The sequence below is a fragment of the Bombus vosnesenskii genome, unplaced genomic scaffold, assembly GCF_011952255.1.
Source record: "Bombus vosnesenskii isolate JDL3184/JDL3185 unplaced genomic scaffold, Bvos_JDL3184-5_v1.1 scf7180000013304, whole genome shotgun sequence".
Lineage (NCBI taxonomy): Eukaryota > Metazoa > Arthropoda > Insecta > Hymenoptera > Apidae > Bombus > Bombus vosnesenskii.
This window is the reverse complement of record NW_022882953.1, coordinates 2,708,591-2,729,590: the sequence shown is the minus strand read 5'-3', so window position 1 is coordinate 2,729,590 and position 21,000 is coordinate 2,708,591. Positions and strand designations below refer to the sequence as shown.

General features: G+C 39.4%; 1 protein-coding gene across 1 annotated transcript in view; it reads right to left on the bottom strand.

Annotated features, from left to right (window-relative positions):
- LOC117234271 (protein groucho-like) overlaps positions 1 to 21,000 on the bottom strand; it is an 83,280-nt gene extending 62,280 nt beyond the window's left edge. Inside the window, exons 1-2 of the mRNA XM_033495317.1 lie at positions 20,859 to 21,000; positions 13,838 to 15,594 (exon numbers count right to left, since the gene is read on the bottom strand). Coding sequence (XP_033351208.1) covers positions 13,838 to 13,903 — 66 coding nt within the window. The 5' untranslated portion in view covers positions 13,904 to 15,594; positions 20,859 to 21,000. The remainder of the gene's footprint in view (positions 1 to 13,837; positions 15,595 to 20,858) is intronic.

The window sequence follows — 21,000 nt, the reverse complement described above, 5'->3', positions numbered from 1 at the left end:
GCTTTTACAGTTTCTAAATGTTCCTCACAGAAGTGATGCGAATAGCAGAATGGTACTTTTATAACACAATCGTTGTAGACTATAAATTTGCTGTAATTTGGAGGGAGCAGTGTTCCATACGACTCATCGCGTAAAATAATATATTTTGACTATGTTTTATGTTTTACTTCGGGATTCAATTGTTTTATTATTGTAAGAACCTCTTGTCTAATCAGCCATTTGTGACAAAAACGTGTACAGTTGATCTCATATTTTTGTGAAGAGAATATAATGATAACACCGAAGACTAGTTTTATTAAAAAATTTATACATTTATCGTTCTGTTTGTTTACAATTTATTAAAGTACAATGTAATATAATATAAAACACGATTAATTAAACTGAACTATAAATATATCTGTTCTCAATAAAACTTTATTTTCTTTATAAAACCATCCCACAAGTACACTGCCGTTACCGATAATTAATAAAGGCAATTTTTCTCGTACATTAGAAAAGAATTTGGTTCCTAGATGGAATACAACTGACCTTCCAAAAGCTTCATCTAAATATATATACACATATACGCAGATATACTACATACATACACATATACACACGTATATTACATATATACAAATTTCTGTTACTTTGCTGCGCTACGAACTTTTCTTAGATTAAGAAGAAAAAGTTAATAATATTCTTGTTTATCTAATAAAAATATCACTTCCATCGATAATTTACGGTTATCGATGACCCTACGTAACGTGCAACGTGTTATAAATTACTCGTGGCAGAGATGAAACGCGTGGATGTTGCATCATTTTTTCCAACTCGTGAAAACATTTCTTTCATGATTACTTCAATGAACCGGTCAGAGGTCAGCAGATCGTCGAGGGGAATAGATTTAATCATCACCACAATCACGTCGATAAAAAGTCATCATTGGTAACCTCGGCGAACGTGCACCGCAATAAACTAATGACTGACCGAAGATTATGCGCCGTGGCGTAATTTGCCGTCACTCGGTTACGTTATTTTCCGATTCTACGCTACGTTTGTAAAGCTGCGGCCGACAATTGTGTCGAACGGCTCCCTCGATGATACGCTTAATTGATGTAAAAAAATACGCATCTGTCTTGCTTCCGGCAGAAACTTTTAACTTCGATGAAATATCAATTGATCGAACGTTGAACGTTAAATTTTTTGATTTTTATATTTTTCATGTATAATGCTGTATACAGGTATCTGCAGCCCAAACTACAAAGTTACACTTAAAAGAGATGATACGAACGCAGTTTTAAATATATCGATGTATAAAAAAATGGATAAAATTTATTCAAAAGTATATTCCGTTTCACATCATATCGCTGTGTCTTACGAAATTTTTCCACTTCTATTAGATTGTCCAAAAAGTTTCTTTCGTCTCATAAGATGATAATAGATGAACAACAATTTCTGTTTTATATTATTTTATTGAATTAGGTGTGATTCATTTCGTTCTATTCCTATTATTATGTTCGTGCATAATTCAATAAGCTAATATAAAACAGAAAACATTGTGCGTTTATTATTTCCTTATAAAACGAAGGAAACTTTTCGGACAACCAAATAATTTCTAATCTTAATTGTTCGAATGTTATTCTGGTAATTACATAAATCGTATAAATTTCCTACCGTGTGACAAATTTTGTATTAGAAAAAAAATGGAACAGTGGTAGTAGGCTACAATGCTTTTTCGATACTTCAAATAGCGATACACACACGGAAAAAGAATTTTCAAAAACAAATTGAAACTAGCTCGTTCACGGTAGAATATCCCCTTAATCGATTAAATTCCTATTGCGTAACGGAGAGGTGAAAGGTTGTGCCTTTTTGCAGGGATTCCGTGCTACGTGCGGAATTGGTTTGATAATGCAGCTGTTCTGGGTTAGCGCAGACTGTTTGTATATTTTGCAACAATTACAACCAAGGGATTTGTACGCTGCACGATTTCTCGGTGGACCTGTTCATGTGAATGCGTACCGCAACCACCGATTAACAATGAATTTTTGAGTTCCGACCAGCTCGTCGCAATCCACTCGGCGCAAATAAATTTAATTATACTCATTAACGAATTTAATTAGAGAGAAAAAATAAGCGGTAAATCCGGACAAACATTTGCTCGACGTTGATTTATTTTTGGGTAGCATAATTTAAGACCAATTTTATCCAAAACAAATACATTTATTTATCGTTTAGTATGTTTAATTAATAATTTGTTAACATACAATGTTGCATGTAGAACCTCAAGCATGAAAATGTTAAATACAACAATTCCGTTGATGTTCACAACTTATGAATTATTTATAAAGTTCCGAATATTTAAATGAAAAAGATATAGATACTCGATATGATCATAAATTACTTGGTTAGGTATCGCGTTTAACTGCTAAAATTCTAAAATTGAATGTAATTTACAATGAAGGCTACAAAGAGGAAAAACACGCGAAGTCACATTTTCCTAGGCTTTTACAGGACAACGATTTTATAATTCCGTAGATACGTCTGCAATAAATCCGATGCTATCGAAATTACCGTATTACTTGATTTTGCGATTGTACGATACGTATCGTTATTCCCTTGCCAGAATTTAAAAATTATTCTACTATAATAGTAACAGGTTTTTTGCATTTTTCTTTCTTTCGACGTGGCATTTAAATATTTCTTTTTAGACGTAAAATAACATTAATAGCAACAACATTGTTTATACTCTGTTGTTCGATACAATGAAAAAATATATAAGATACATGCTATGTTTTACAAAGAACACACAAACGATATCTAGATGGAAGACTACACGTCGACAATCAGCGAAACTTCCAAAAAGTTTTTACGATCGGAACAACTTTCGAGCAACGATTTTCTCCTCCCTGTATTTCTCTCTTTGCTGCGATAAAGATACAGAAAAAGATTTCGATACCCCATTTAAAAACAGGCTATAAATAAAAGACTACAAGGTACAGTGAGGCAACACGATAATTCTCATATCGTATTCGATATTCCTACGATCGCAAAGCAATTTAGAGGCGAGTTACGAAAAGAGCCACTCGAGATATTCGCGGATACGTCAACGACGATCATACGCGAGTCTTGTATTACACGTGCACGTCGCGTTATTTGCAGAGGAACGAATTCGTGTCGAGATATCGCGTGATAAGCGCGCAATTGCTCTCCCGGTCTCGAGTTTTCGCTTCGAGCGTTCAGAGTCACTGTGTTCGACGATATCCGAGCGAAATGCACCTTTGGAATCCTCTTCGAGAATATTTCCCGCGGCCGAATTTCACCAAAGAGGACCCGCGTCATCATTTCTCGAAATTTTTAGACAAACCTGTACCTAGATATCGCGCTTTCTACGCTCTTCGAATGATATTCGTTCGCGTTTACGACGCACGTCGCGCATCGACAAAGACATTCCAAACGGAATCTGATTTATTCCGGACAATATCCGCGGGAACGACGCACAGATTCCCGTGATATTTCAACCGAAATCATTCCTCTCCAGTTATCTGTGTAAAACGAATTATATAAAATTTGACTGATCGTAGTTGTATGAAATAAAAGCGACAAATTAACTAGAAATTTCTTAAATATTATATTTGTTATGCGCTTTCCTGCCATTTGCCGTGACGATATTTTCTAAAAAATGCTTAACAATTTAGATATTAACGTTTTAACGGTGTAATATTATATAAGGGAGAATTGGAAATGAATTTCAGAGAATAATTATTTATTTTGCATTTTCTGCATAATTTGCCAAAATTATATCATGCACTCAATTTTGTATTGGAAATGAATGTTAATAATCTTGTTACGTATGAAGGGATTGAAATAAAAAGAAGGAAGCATGTGAATAGATTATACCCATAGATTATGAGATTAATTTTAAACTTAGAGTAAGTAGATGCAAACGAAACTCTTCCTTTAATTTTTTTCCTCCAAACACGTTCTTTTTTATTAGAAAAAAAAATGTCCACCGTTCGACTTAACAAACGATTGTACGATACAATAAAGACATAAACAAATATTACAGAATTTTTTGGAAATTCTTGGAAGCTTAGAACAATAAAAAATACCGCCCTGAATCTAAATAAACTCGTATTGCCTACGAAGAATTAAAAATTAATCGCCAAGAAAGATAATTTCGATCGTTCTATTTATAATTATCAGTCTATCTAGAGTATAATAGGTTTGAAGTTTTGAAATGAAATTTACTAGCGATGAAAGTTGTTTGCTTTAGTTGTTTGTACCTACAGCTTTCGCGTATTCTTAATTCGCGTAATTTGTTATCTCGAACAGTCAAATAATGACACAGAACGTGAGTACCTTGATAACATAAGAGTATCATTTTTAACTAAGTGTCAAGGACAAAATATTTATCTTATTTACTACAATAATATTTGTACTAATTATTTAGAATAATTCAAGAATTCCTTTCCAAGCGATAACATTGTTTAGATAGGTGACCGTCTAGTTGTTTTAGTAACATAACGGGTATCTTTTATTTACTTTAACCGTTCAATTTAAACTTCACCATCCAACGCATCGAAAATTATTTTATACAGAGAAAGATGCGTCACGTTCAGTTTACTCTTTGTAATTAAAGTCTTCCATACTTTCATATCTGTTTGCAATGTATTAACCCATTTGTACTCGAACGTTTATCTAAGTATTAAAAGTAATCATATTTATATATCCATAAACGTATCACGCTTTCAATAATCATTTCCAAAGAGAACGTGAAATATCAAGGAAAACATACGTGTATTAAGAAGTTAATATTTTAATACCAATGTTCCAACGCTACAAAAAAAAACAAAAAAAAAAAACAAAAGAAAAAAGAAAATCAAAATTACATAATCCTCCAAATTATTTCACATCTCCGCTATATCATCGCATGAAAATCAATTTTTATCGGTCGAAACAATTTTACGCCAACTTCATCGCTTTATATTTCACACCGATACATCCAATTCACGCTAGAACACGACCAATCCAAGCTGTAACACGCGACAGCCGCTTCCCTCATCCTTCTCGAGAATCCTCTGACATCCAAAAACCAGCTGTCCGACTTTATCCCGACAGAGTTTCGCGGGATTAAACGACGACCGAAGGACCGAAAAATAAAAGAGAAACGTTCGTCTCGTCGATTGCCAGACCGCAAACGTTACCGGCGGTTCGAAATTCTCGAGAGCCACAGCGTTTTGGAGTAGTCGGTCCGGAAACACCGGGGCTCGATCCTTAACGATCGATCCCGTCTAGAAGTTTAAAGTATCGTCTGGAGAAGAGAACGAAAGGCGGTGGAAAGCCGTCGGCAGGAACGTGGGAGGGGTTGTTCGCTGTTAAAACTTTCCGCCTGGAGTTTCGTAATGATCGGCGAGCCAGTTTGTCCGGAAATAATATTTGTACAGCTTGTACGTAAACAACCCTGGCGGCCCTCCAGAGTGCCAATAACACCGCCTGTGTCAACTCGGTCAAGTACCAGGCCGCTCAAATGAGTCACGATGCGAGAGCCAGAAGAAAGGTGTAACTCTTGGGCTTCGAGAAAGAGGCAGGGCGGTGTCCAACCACGCCAAGAGAGCAGTTTCTACCTCGTTCTTATTCCCCCTGTCTCCCTCTTACTTTTTGCTTTTACGACCGCAATAAACTTGCAATGACGCCCGTTGACTAACGACGCGAGATTCCGTTCGGTCGTTTACGTTCCATGCAAATTAGTAATTCACGAAAGGCTTTTAGCGCCTCCAAACGCGGCAAGCTTGTTTGGCGTCGTTTAAACATTGAGAACCCCGGATAAGGAAGATCGGACTGATCGCGGAACGGAAATTACGCGAATCATCCGTTGAGACTTTTCGGCGAAAGGCTGTGGGATGATTGTACGGTTGTAAATTTTCCAAGAATTTTAAGACTGCGGTGGTATCGTGCTATAGAATTTCTTACGGTGTGGAATAGAATATAGCATAGGATAGAGATTTTTCATGTAATAAAAAATTGAATTTCTTCGAACAAAATTTATTTGATACGTTATGGAATAGAAGCTGTGGAATGTAAATAATTTCATATACTTGACGCTTATGTATTTATGGAAAATTTTAACGCGTATATAAATGTACAAAATATTTAAAATAAGATACTTATATAATATTTAGAGAACGAATCGAGTCTTTAATTACGTTCTGTTTTTTTTTTTTAGTTATTAGTTTAGTTATTAGTTGGCTTTTTAGTTATATTTTCAATTATGCAATTGTTCGAATTATAACAATGTAAAATACACGAAAGAATATAAGAAAGATGTTCCGAAGATAATACGTCAAATAGGAAAAAAACAATGTATGAACAAAGGTTCATGAACAGTATCAATAGTGAAATTTACATGGCTGATTTTGAAGAATTAAGAAAGTATTTACATGGAGTCGTGTATTTCCAAAAAGGTATTAGCACGTCCACAGATTATTTATTTCCATTTTACTACACCACTAAAAAGGAAGCAGCATTTGTATTCCAATTTAGTTAGCGTTCCGCCTCTAACCAAGCCATTTACAGTAACAATATCAAACTGTACTTCTAGCGTTATATACATAGTTACTCTATGAATGTTTCACAGATACGTGTATCTATTTTTCATTTTAACGGGTGACTAAAAATAAATGTAGAAAACCAACGAAGAACAGCACATTCATTAATAAAGCTCTCGTCAAAAACAATTAACATGGCATGCAGCATTCACAATGGAATGGTGGGATTTAAGGGAAGATAACTCAAATTTCGAAGAAGAATAGCGAATTAATTCCAACAACGCTATTTCAAACGCAGAATACACGAAACGAAAGAACATATAGTTGATTGACATTTAATTTTACATAAAGCAAGATATGCTTTTAGCCACAATTTAAACGAACTATCCGAATAATTCAGACATTCCATGCATTACATACGATCTAATCGAATGATTCATCGAAAGAAACGTTTCTCTTATCGAGCTTCGTTGCAACGAGCACGAATCATATTAAAAACATTAAACACGCCTGTGTGACTGGCTCTAAATTTCCCTATTGCCACTTTCAACGTCCACGTCCAATATAAAGCGTGACGATAAATTATCGCGAAAGGATTTCCAGCAAAAATCGAGAGCAAACGAATGTCCTACGGAAAAGAACGACCGTGACAACGATATCATGGTCCACGATCCACGCGGAACGGAGGTGTGCGGAGCTATTTGCACGTCGCGAGATTTATAATGCGCGCCAATTACACGTAACACGCTTCGCTCATTCCGCGGTGTAATTCATCCCGTGTAATTACCAATGCATATTGCGGTCTCTGCGGAAGCTCGGAAGCGTGCGAACCGCGAATTTCGTGCAATCGTACTTCGAATCCCTTCGTTCGCTCCTCTCTGCCCCACCCGCGTCTCATCCCCATATCTCGTCGCCATCTCGTCGTTCCGCTCGTCTCGATTTCAATTTCGCCCTGATCCTGCCTGAATATATCTCTCCCACATACACGCCGCTTCTCTCCCTTTCTTTTTTTTTTTTTTTTTTTCACGTCACTCTTCCCAGCCCTGTTCCGCTTTTACATTCCCCGCGTGCTCCCTCTTTTCTTCGTTTCCACACGCCAGACGACAATTACGCGACGCGACCAATTGTTCCCGCGTATATCGTCATATAATAATTACAAGAAAGTCTGCCGGTTCCATTATCGCTCGGGATTTAATTCGATTCGAGTTTAAATGTACTCTCCTCCGTTTCGATTTACACGATTCTTTTTTTCTCTTTCCGGTTTTTTACTTTTTATTGGATGGTAGCTGGAAGTGGAGAATAGCGGTGCTCGGCCGAGGATATGCACGTGGATGCAATTTCGATCTTTTGCTAAATTCACCGATCGATCAAGGTGAGATTACGCAGGATCTCAGTGGATATGTTGCAATGGAATATAACGTGGAATACAGTAATTGTATTTTGCTCGAAGATGTTCATCTTACGTAATACGAAATGTGTTAAAGGGCTGTTAAGCAGGAGGGGATTTGGATTTTTAGTAAATTCTGGTTGTATCTGAGAAATATACAGGGTGGTTGGTAACTGGTGGTACAAGCGGAAAGGGGATGATTCTACGCGAAAAAGAAGTTGAAAATATAGAATAACAATTTTTTTTTAATTTTTTTTTTAATTTTTCCATCGAGAAGCCTCAAACGAAAAATTTGTATTCTATATTTTCGACTTCTTTTTTCGCGTACAATCACTCCCTTTCCGCTTGTACCACCAGTTACCAACCACCCTGTATATACGATGGAGTATTATATTACAATGGCTTATATACGCGTGAATAGCTTACCTTCAAACTAACAGACCGAAGTAAAATTCGTTAGATACTTCATGAAAAATCGAACGCTCCGATATCTTTAAATCGAACTAAATTCGAATGAAATATTCCGATATAGAAATACATGACGGCAAATTCGCCGGTATTGCGAGGAATTCTTGGCAATTGCGTATAGCAAGATTTATCCCAACGTTGGAATATTTCTCAACAAAACAAACATGCGTTCCGATAAAAACCTTTTCACAAATTCCTCTCATTACCTTCGTCATAAAAAAGTAAAGATTGTAATTTACTTTCGTATCATCCTGTATTAGCATTACACTATTATAGAACCTGTTCCCACATAGTCGCATTTCCTTTTATCCGATCGTAAACGATTCTGCCTTTAACCGTACTATCGGTAAGTCGATGAGAGTTGGTTATTCCTGTTTTATCGCCGTAATACGCGCCGTTTACAGGTTTCCGTAATCGATACGAGAAATGCTTATAAAAATCTAGCTTGAGAACATGCTGCCTCGTTGCGCCTCTCTAAAGACGCGTCCCGCCACTGTCGGTTCGCTGTCACTTCGAACAGCCGTATCTTAGCTTTTTACACTTTAATCTGGTAATCCTATTAACATCGTATAATCGTAAAATTCGAACCCTTGCTCGGGTGAGGTTATAATTTACAAAGGGGACAGTTGGTTGTTGGCAAGTGCCTGCAATGTAAACACAGATGCCGTGTTCTTGGATCTTGGGGTGAGAAAGAAGCAGATGAAAAGAGAAAAGAAAAAAAAAAAAAGAAAAATAGAAAAAGCTGGTTACCTGAGTTGCGATCGACTATGTTTGCTTAGCATTGTCAGCCTCGATTGTTTGACCGGCTCGTTACGGCAGGTACTCCTACTTTTATTGATCCTTCACAGTTTCGAATAATATTTTTTGAGCAAACGCGATTCGTCCTGGTGCGAATGCTGTTCGCGAGACTCACTTTTCAGTGAAAAGACATCTAGGTATAGATGTAGGGGATGATCTCTGTTCGAGAAATAGAAACTCGAATCGGAAAAGGTTAGTTTGAAATGTAAAATTAGTTGCATATTTCGAGGGTGATAGATATTTGGAATGGTGGAGAAAATTGCAGTTCATATAATTATGAAGATATGTGCGTAGTATCGTATAATCGACTATGTAATATTACACGTGCGAGTGAATATCAGTGGATAGATTATAGATAAGATGGAAAATGAGCTGAATAGTTTTAAATTGATAAGTATATAAATATATGCATTTATACGTTCAATTAGGTATACATATATTGGGTTGTCTGAAAAGTGTCTTTCTTTCGCAGACGTGTTTTTTACAACAGTGCACCTTCATACAAACGTGAAACCAAGTTTGTGCAGCCACGTTTGCACTACCACGCTACCTCACAACATTTTAATGATTCTGCGACGATTCTCTCTCTTTCCTATCACCTACACCAGCTTCCTAAAGATTTATTCATGCACAAAACCTATACCATACGTCACTCTGCATCTAAATGTCCAGTATGCATATTACGTATGTTCTTAGAATCGTTTCTCAATCTATATCATAAGAGAAACACTCGATTCTTTTCATTCGATCTTCGAGCATCATTCGCGCTACATTTACAGATGAATCATTCCATCACATAAGCTCTTCACTAACCTTTTCGTAGGGATCAAGAATTTCTACATTAGACATACCGTTACATGTATCGTATACTGTAGTGTATGCCGTTCTCTAGAACAATGGCTATGCTATAAAATTCTGTTTCTTATACCTGACAGCTTTCTTTTCAACGACAAAGCCCGGAATTATATTAATCATATACAATTTTATAGAGTCTATAGTTTCAACTAAACGCACTTTCACATCGAACGCGTTATGAATCATTAATCGGTTACACGGCGAAAAGAAGCGTGTTCGATAACACGCATATCTTACGATACGATTGAGACAATAAAAAAGCAATTGTGCAATAGAACATCGAATAAAAATGGATCACCTAAAGCAAGCTTTTAAAACGAGCAGCAAATCTGCTCCACTTCCGATATACCGTATTGGAAATGTTCCAGCACTTTCAAATAATTCCACGCGACAGAAGCGTCTCCTCTTATCCAAGATTTATTTCCTTCCCTCTCCTTTCTTTTTTTTTTCTTCCTTCGATTCCCGCCGTTTACTCGGTCGGTAATCGTCGATACATCGACCTACCGGTACCGCGCTATAGCAAACATAATGTAATTGCGGATATTGGCCGGCGGCGGTCACGATACACGCATTTATTTTCGTCGTATTCCCGACGAGCTTTTCCGCCTCGGCTCGCGGCCTGTTTACGGCCAAATGGAAATTTGCACGCCGGCCAAATATTATTCCGTCGGCGACCCCAACGCTCGTTCACAATCTCTTTTCCTCACTGTGCTCGCCCAGTTCAGTCATTCGTTCGTTCGTTTTTCGACCGTTTCTGCGCCACCGTCCGTCTATCCGTCTGTATATAGCACGCCAATGCTGTGCAACGCAAACACGCAAGATATACCAAGCCTTGTGAACAAACGAACTAGATGGAAACAATATACAGTAGTGCCGCGTAAACTGACCAGAGGTCGTGACCTTATCATGAGAGGTATAATTCTAAGAATGCCGCAATATCTGTCTTCCATTCAATGCATTTTCACTCAATGAACTAAGCCACTTGGTTTATTTTGCGACGAGAATAACAAAAGTCTGTTAACGAAACAAAATTCCAACCAGCTGATGCGATACATATTATCGTATAAGCGCTGTCGTAAAATCAGCAAGGAGTTGAGTTACACGGTTCGACTGTCGAAACATGTAATTTGAGATATATTTCGGGAGATAAGGAACTCGAGCTACTTTCAGAACGAAATCTTTTTCGTTTTTTAAAAAGTATGCCTGATATAATCTACAACTACAAATCGACGTTCACTAATATGACAATTATTACTAAAGAAGAAGAGAACTGTTATAATTGTTACGAACATAATTTCTCATAATTTTAGTGGAAAATTGTAAGCAATATACCAGTTCACATATAACTTTTGCACGAGGCATAAGGCGCTTCCACAAGACACGTACAATCCTGACAATCGTACTACCTAGTAGATATATATCTATGCTACATATAGTGAATTCAGGGTCCAAGCGAGAGGTCCAAAAAACTAAACGAAGGGAAAAAATTAGATTCGCGTCAATTCCATCGGACGCGTATTTATACACAAGAGGAGTGCATAGGTATTTAGCGCACAGACGCATGAGCAAACTTCGTCTCGCGCGCGAGTCAGAGTTCCTGCCGCGTGTGTGTACTTTGCAGAAAGAGAGTGATGGAGGTAGTGACGGAAGGGAAGCGCGTGTAGAGAGTGGAGAGGGTGATGGGTGCAGAACGTGGGTAAACTATCGAGAGAAAATAAATACGGGACCGGATTCATTCGACTAACGATCCGAAAGAGTTCGTCTGGCAGAGCGAGTATACGCGCGCGCGCGCGCGCGCGCGACTCGCTTGCCGTCGCAACCGTTCCGACGACCTGCCCCCCAAAAAAATGAAAAAACGTTCTGACAGTACTTTTCAGGTCTACCTTTTTTATTCCGTTTGAGTAACGCCGGTGCACGAAGGGGAAAAGGCGGGTAGAGGGGAGGGGAGGCTATGGAGCCATAGACCATGAGCTACGAATTCATCTGACGGCAGAAAGAGTCTATGGACCTGGCACCCATATACCGGTCGATATATCGGTATCTCGAATTAGCATGGGTAGAGGCTCCGCTCCGACCGGTGCTGCAACGAACGATACTTATCGAAAGTACGCTCGCACAATTGAAAGGATTTTCGAACGTGAGGATACACGATGCATACTCGATATCCGTGGCGAAACGAGACGATGAATTGCGAGAAGTGTGGAGACAACGTTGTATGTACGTGTATGTATATAGGAATACGGGGGCGCAACGTATCGAGAGGAAGCCATTACGAGATGGATACTCCAAACTAAACTTTGTCTAATTTTTATTTGACATTTTTTTCAAATATGAATAGTCGCACCACTTGTATACTGTATACATATTTGTTAATTGAAAATCATAATGGCGTAAGCTAAGCTAGCTTAGCAGTATTTTTTGTAAAATAATGTTCTACCTTTGTTAATAAGAATTATAAAGAATATATTTGAAGTGTACGTTAAAAGTATTAGGTATCAGATATAAGTATTATGGTAGAGAAAGAATTTATAATTTATTGAACTACGAAATTAAAAGAGCCTGCATAAATTAAATTACGCCGTTATATTAAAGTTCTCAAAATTTTGATTTGCTCTATATGAGTAAGACATCCTGTGAATTTCAATTCGTCATTTGTTATAAGACATTGATACTCAATATTTGTAAAGTACTTGGTTAATACGTTCCATAATTTGTCATTCAGGTCAAGTGATTCACCAGTAATTCACGTAGTATATTTGTCAGATATATTTGTTTAATAACTATATTGCGCATAATGGTCATAAAATTATAAAAATTATTAGTGTAAAAAAAAAAGAGAATCTAATCTAAAATATTAAAATATACATCATTATGTATTTCTTTTTACACGACAAAAAATTAAACAAGATGATTATTCAAGAAGTTTCAGGTAGAAAGAAAAGAGCATACAGTCATTCGATGACTGATTACTACCAGATGCAATTTTCGTAACCTTATTCTTTACGACATGCAAATTGCTATCTTGTTGTAATGAGGAAGGTTAAATTTAATTTCACCGGTTTGGTTGTAGGTGCACTTCTGCTACGACAACAATGCGTCCACGGTGTATAAGTATATACACGATAATGTTGGGGGAAACCGACTATGGTTAATCGTATCTGACCACGGATCTGAATGTTTTCACGGTTGCTTTGTGCTTTAATCACTATCTATTGATAGCAAGATGTAGCGAGGTCACCGGTTCAAGTTAATCAACCTCATCATTTCGCGTGTAATTTCCCGATAAATAGAAACTTAGAACGTGCGATAAACGATCGGAGCGAAAAGAAGGAACAACTGCGTTGACGACTCGCAGAAAAATCTATCGTTCAATATGCAAACGGTCTTTGTGCAATTGTCTCACGGAAATTGTAAATACGATAATTAACTACCGCGTAAACGACAGTTACACGCTCATTACATATACATATCAATAATTCCGAGCTCATTTCCTAGAACGTAAGAACACACAACTTTATAAGAATTTGCACGAGCACGTCGAAAGTTGATCGTGTCTGTCTGTAGCGTCGGATCGAATCATACGGTTCGACGCGACTAAACGCGAAAATCCAAACGCTTCGCCTCGTGAGCTCAATACAAGATGTCTCAATACTTCAAAATCCTTTGCTGTTTTATTTTTATCGCGATTGTCGTGTCAGTCATTCCTATCGAACGCATAAGTACGTAAGAAGAGAAGGAGGCAAAGAAAAAAAAAGAAAAGAAAGATCGACAAGTGAGAAAGAGAAATAAAAGCACTTACCGGGTGCCGTGCCGCAGCTGCCACAGCCACAGCTGCCGCAGCGTTTATACTGGCACTAGGGTACATCTTATCGTCAGAGGCCCTCGAAGAGGTTATGTTGCTTCCTCCCGTCACGACGAAGTCCTGCCAGGAGTAATGGATATGTCTCCGTTATCCTCAGGTATATCCGGCGGTATCCCAGGTCATAGCCAGTATACACTATTATTCACTGGTCAGCAATAAAAAACGAAATAACGGGAGAAGACACAAGACAAGAAAAGAATAGTCGAAGCTAGAGCACACACTAAGCACTGTCACTTTCTTCTTCGAGTCGTTTTCTCGTGGCAGCCACTACTCACTTGATACTCGTTTCACAATGAATATACACCGCGAAGAAAGCCAACATACGCTACGCGTGTATGTTTAGAATAGGAAATAATACTTACGATAGTATCGAATCACGTTAGAGTTACACAATACGAATACCCGACGGCACACACATGTAAGACGTAACTCCGAACGATCTACCCTCGACGACGGACGGGTATCAACTAATCAACCGCAGAGTCGAGGGGAAGCTCTTCCCTCTCCTTCTCCCGCACCGTCGTCCGCTACGCCCTCCCACTGCTTACCGCGACACCACGTGGTCTCCCCTTTGCTCGTCTTTTCCGTCTCACTCGTTCCCATCCAACCGCACAGTCGTTCCCTCTCTTTCTCACTCTTGCACCTCCGACAATCGGCCTCTTAGCTCGTTCGTCTCTTTTCCGTCTGGTCCGGTCGGTTGCGCGCGCGGCATAGACGGGCTCTTCGTATACTACGTTTCAGCTAGACAGGGAATCCGTTCGTCGCGATCCGCTTTGCATTTTTACTTACACAAAAACGAGATTTGCACGCGGTAGATCTTGCGGTGAGTTTGTAGCTGCATTACGCCGAGCGCGTATTAAATTATTACTCCAGACACGCTGAACATTGCTAACGCGCGCCGGAAAACCTATGTTAACCTTCCTCTTTATTACATGCAAATTTGATCGCTTCATAACGAATGTCGCTACCGCGATTCCTTCCCCATGCATTTATTAAATTAAATTACCTGCAAGCATCCAGAATTATTTTCAAACGATTATCCTTGTGTCTCGACGCGCATGAAGTTTCTCCGACTAGCTTCAAATCGTATCGAAAAGGAATTTAAACAAACTACAATTACCATCGGCTTTCTCGTTCGTCTCATCCCAACTTCAAACCGAAAACGAACATTAAACAACAAGGAACCAGATATGCAAAACTTATTTCATGCTACAAATAAAGTTATTTTCGTTCCTCGAATCTCTCTGCTTATTCTTCTACCGCATCGTTCCGGTACAATCGGCAAAACCTTCTACCGTGGACCCGCGCTTTTCGGTTAGTTTACATTCGTCCCGTTTGTAGCCACGAACCTCTCAGATTGGAGTTTAGCCTGCTCTCGGCTCATCCGTCATCCTCGTCACGCTCGTTTAGTTTCTCTCATTTTCGTCCTCGCTATCTCACCGCCGCCAGTCCGTTTCATCCTCGACCTCTTACTTGTCGTACACCCCGCCTTCCTCTCTCCCTAACCCTCGACCACGTCGATGCCTTCTCTACTCCGCTACAGCCTCTTTTCGTCCCAGTGACTCCAACTCGACAGTGTGTGTTCTACAGTCGGCGTGTATACGTGTACACGCGTGCACGCCCTGTTACAAGCCTCGACGTTCATCCCCTTTGGATAGGGTGGTAACCATCGACGACCTTTCCGCCTCAACTCCCTGCAAACAATTATTATCACTTTACCCTTCCTGCACTCGGCCCGGTGACGCTTAATCTTATCGTTATTTAACGGGAGAAAGAAGAACAAGGCTACACGAGGGGAAAAGAGGGAGAAAGAGACTTCTCGGATAGAAGACGAGACGAGCGAGTAGTTTTAACGAGCGGTGACACGCGAGCCATGTTCGTCACGAAAATTTCGCGTACGCCAGAGCAAATGGAAGAAGAAATTACCGGAGCCCGCTAATGATACCGTGGCCAGGCAACGTGCACCCAGCGACATGCTTTAGCAACTGTAATTCGAGCTAATCGTTGCGCAGCGTGCTTGAGGACAAGGGGTGCATTTTTTTTCTTGTCGACCGTTTCTCTGTGTCGATGTCTTGCGGCAATAATTTTGCTTCCACATCGCGCTGCGTATCGTTCGGCGGCTCTAATTGTGAAATATTAGCATTACTTGAACCTATTCATGGTGTGATCAAATTTGGAGAAATTGAGGTTAGGTTGGACAAAGGATTTAGGAAATAATTTTGTTACAGTCATGGTTTTATTATCGTATTAATACGTAGATACTTTTAACTTCTCGTGAGCAATACGATTTAATAATTGTATTATGTACAAGATATATACTACATATAATAATAATTAGAATGTTAAATTCTCCTAACACTTTCTCTAATTCTTTTCACCATTCGTTTTACAAATTTCTTTAATATTCGATACATGAAGTTTTTTTACAAACGTTTTTCTGTTCGTTCACACTGCAGTAGGAACGTTCAATTAAAATTTCACAGCTAATTAATCTAGCGCCAGTAAAATTAGACAGCGATCAAACCGACTTTGCCGAAGATTAATTTACTCTCAATCGATAGCGAAACAAAAAAGGCTTTTAAACGTCGATTTCCATGTTAGAAAATCACTCGTACGTCGATTAAGCAAACGCATAATTACCGATATAGGATTAATTCGGTCGTTTTCTGGTTTAATTGGTTAATATCCACGAGCGTTTTGTGAAGTCATACTGCACGAGATCGTTTCGTTTGGCGGTACAGGATACAGAAATCTGTGCCGCATAATTCGAGTCGGCGCGAAAGCTGGAAAGAAACACGTCATCGCTTGTCATCGAACTAGAACGCTCGATACGAAATTCCTATCTTCTGACATATCGACGACACGTTTAACCGGATAATCCAGCGACAAAAATAGGACGGTTCTCGCCCGAATATTACGCGGGCGTACCATTAAAAGCTATGGATCGCACTTTTTCCCACCCTTCTTCACAAACTCCTACGCTTTTACTTCGTGTTTTCGAATGTTCGCGATGTAACACGAGCCACGACAGATCGCGAGTAAAAACCGGTTGCCTTCTCTCGCAAACAAAACCGAGTTAACGTCGCATTTTACGATGTCGGTTTTGACGAATGTGTGACGTTTTCTCAAACATTTCCCATTTCATCGTATTTACCGAACATTTTAACGACCATCTCTTCTCCCTTTTTCTGCACTTATTTCACCGGAGCTTCGTGATAGAGCCGCGTAAATGTTTTATCCTCTCGCGCCTTTCGTGATGTGTTATTTCATTGATCTTTCTTTCTTTCTTTCGCTCTTTGTTTGAGATCTTTTAGAATCTATTTCGTATTTTATACTTTTGTATTTTAACATTTGAAATATATATTATTTGCAAGGTATATATATATAGATTTATATACATAGAGTATATAAATCTATATAATACAAGGTATATATACATAGATTTTATTTGTAGATAGGAAAAACTGACTCAAAGCTACAAAAGTCCTAATATTGTCATGTACTTTACAGATCTTATACGTAGCTTTGAAAGAAAATGTTGAACATCCTGTCCTATACCAACAGCGCAAGTAATTCCCAGGTAGAAAGGTATTAGGGTAATTCAGGTAGAGATAAACCCTTCGAAAATTCCATCTAAGTATTTCTTAAGCTGTTTGCGAATATCACGGTATGATAATGCTTATTGTTATAGACATAATGATCGGACGTTTCAGAATTAACTGTGCCGTACTTTCCTAAAAGTTTAGTGAAATTCTTCTTTAATTCATCCTGCTATTGTTCGACGAGGTCTTTACGATACGACACTCATACAGTACATTTTAATAACGTTGGCTATAATCCTAATCTATAAAGACGATTTCGAAGCTAACGTATAATAAATCCGTTGTGTCAATGAGTAGAGCTTAACATCATTGTCGTTATTATTATCATTTAGAATGAGATCGATTCGCATCGTGTTCGTCACTTTTAGCTACGATATCAGTCTCGGGACGATTCGATTCGTGTGCCTATTTAAACAGTAGCGCGGCCGGACTCGCGTTTATCAATGAGGATGACGAATATTTAGGATCATCGATGTTTATAGTTTGTTTAACGCGAATGTTTGTCAACGCATGGTTTATTAATGCCGACAGAATTTCTCCGTTCACGTGGTGTATTTATTTACATCGGTCTATTGTTCGGTGGGTTCGTCGGGGGCGAAATTGATCGGCGTACGTCGAATCGATTGCCACGGTACATACGTGATAATTCTAGCGTGATCGAAAGATTACACGATTACCAGCGTAACGCGTCCCGTGCATGCGAATCTCTATCGATTCGCCGAAGAAAAACAGCCTTTCCACGCGTATCTACGTGTATCCGTGTGTATAATACAACGTTCCTTCCAATGTTACCTACTCACGCAAACACCTTTCGAATATTAAAATGAAACGTGCTCGTTAGACCGAACACGTATAGAAGTATACCTAGCTCATAACCCTTCTACCTTTAAAATCAGCATTTAAAAAGAACTATCACGGAAAGGAAAACTGTCAATGAAAGGCGAAGAAAGTTTCACCTGGACAAACAACCGTAAGTACATACGGGAAGCGAACGCGAACCGGTTTATTTAGATTCGGTGGCACAACGTCCGATTTCAGTGAATCGCATGTCGAGCGAATTATCGCGACAGGATCGAAGACAAAGCGGGAATGCGATCACGGATGGCAGATAATCGTGGAATGTCTGACGTGGACGTGGAACGTGACTTCTCGACGACGACCACGTCCACGACAGAAACGCATGTGTCCTGTACGAGTTTGTCCGACTGTGTACGCTTGCTCCCTGCCGTGTACGTGCAGTTGCCCGGTTGGAAAACGTGTTTATTGGTTAATTGCATCATTCTTGCCAAGTGCCCGGCTGCCAATTGGCTCGGCCATCAATCGCTACGCGCTGGGTACACGTCCGCTCGATATCCGGCGAAAGCATTTCGCTCTATACGCCACTCTGCAACGTATATACGTAGATATGTATACATATACACTTCGACCGACCACTCTTCTTAACGATCACCTTTTTCAACTGGAAAGTGGACGGGGATACGGTATGAGATTGGTTCGGTCTCTTGCGCGTAATCGACGCTGTTTTGTTACCTGGATAATTATCAGCGGCCGAATAAACCGATCATTGTCAGGTCGGTTTATGAAACGGGCCAATTTTGGCCCCGGCTTCGGCATCCACGGCAAACTTTAATCGAAATGATATTTATTCGAGCAATTTGACTAATTGACGACGCCGACCGATCGGACATGTAATTCGGATGGTTAAGTAAATTTGATCAGCGGTCCGACTGGGCATTGTTTTAAATGGGCATGGAGCAATAACGCATCAATCTCCGAGAAAACATTTACTCCTTAAGATGAATGGTACGACGGATTTAATGTCGCATACTCTTTTTCGGATATAAGCTGCCACGCGAATATAATACGTAAAAATGAAGTATTTTTTCGATAGATTTTTTTTTTTATTTATTTATTTGAATTTTACAATTTGTCCAGGTGGTCCAATGTTTGTAGGACATTTGGTAAAATATTATAGCTTAGTGGTATAATAATATAACACGTGGATGGCTACCCCCCAGTGAGATACCATCTTCGAACTTTCGCTAGATAATACCTACATTTGTTGAAACATGTTCCCGTATCACTAATAACATTGAAATAAAAATTTAAGCGATCGTAAGGATAAAATTTCATCGACGTGGATTTAAAAAATCACACCTTAGTAAAACAGATTACCGTAGCATGGGAAATACCTGATCCTTAAATACAGAAAGATTAAGTTGTTCGAGCTTGCTCTTGTAGTAAGATTCTAACCGTGAATGGTTTAACTTTGATTCCGATTCACTCTACAAACCTGTGATCATTCGTCCATTTCGATAGCTCGCATATATGCACGGCGTTTCGGATAAAAACTTTAACGAAGATCGGTCAGTTTTGAAATTTATACGTATACATTGGCAATAGCTGCGGCGTGTGTTTGGAAAACGATCAAAAAATGATTTTCCGCGAAAACACCTATAACGCCGCGATCCGATGTGGACGTCACTATTTCCACGCTTCCTGATAACCGACACACCAGCATACTGATATCAGCTGGCCGCGAGCGCGAGAATTAATTGCCGAAGCGGCAATAGATCAAGCGGAAAGTTTTATCACCCGGCGCAACCGCACGGGTTAGGTCGCGTCCGCTTGCTACTGTTAAACGGAAAAGTTTCACGATCACCCTGGGATCTTTGGACCCGCCTTGCCTACTGCTCGGATTTGATATATGAAAAGTCATTAGAATCCTATCTGAAGGCGTTCGTACGGAACAAAGGCGGCTCGGTCGATAAAACCGGGGCAAAAAATAATTTCTGCCGCGTGTCGATAACGCGCGTATATACACAGTATGTACGGAAGTGGGGAAAAAGCGACGAAAAAGGGTATTCCTTTGGCTCGTAGAAAATGCTTTTTATCGTCCACGCTCCACCTGCGTTCTCGTTTTCCATCGGCGAATGGGACAAAGGAAAACGAAAATGGAAAAAAGGAGGGGGCAACGACAAGAACGAGAAACAGACTATAATTTTTTAATATATTATCGTACTCCTTTTTCCCTCTTTTTATCGTGCTTTAATCATTTCCCTTTGTCAAACAACCGCAACAACGATAAACGCGCCCGCGGTTCATATATATACGCGAACACGGTCAGATAGCATACGGCTGAAATCGAAAAAACCGCGCGTTCTTTCGCGAGGTAACCTCTTAAACAGGGAACGCTCCGACTCCGACATTACGGTAAGTGCAAAATAAAAAAGGCCTGGCTACGGGTACGATATTAAAAAAAAAAAGAAAAAAGGAGAAAGGGGAGAAACGACGGGAGAAATCAGAAGGAGTGTTTTCGTCACGGCACCGAGGCGAGGAGAAATGACATTACATACCGTGAAGGCGCGATGCAGAAAAAGCTCTTGAGCTTCGAGCAACGCTTCGCGCCCGTCGACGACACCACACCAGTCGACTACACAGCAGCGCCGTCGTCGACGACTGCAAAAAACTGCTTGAAAAGCTTCAGGCTGCCTAGCT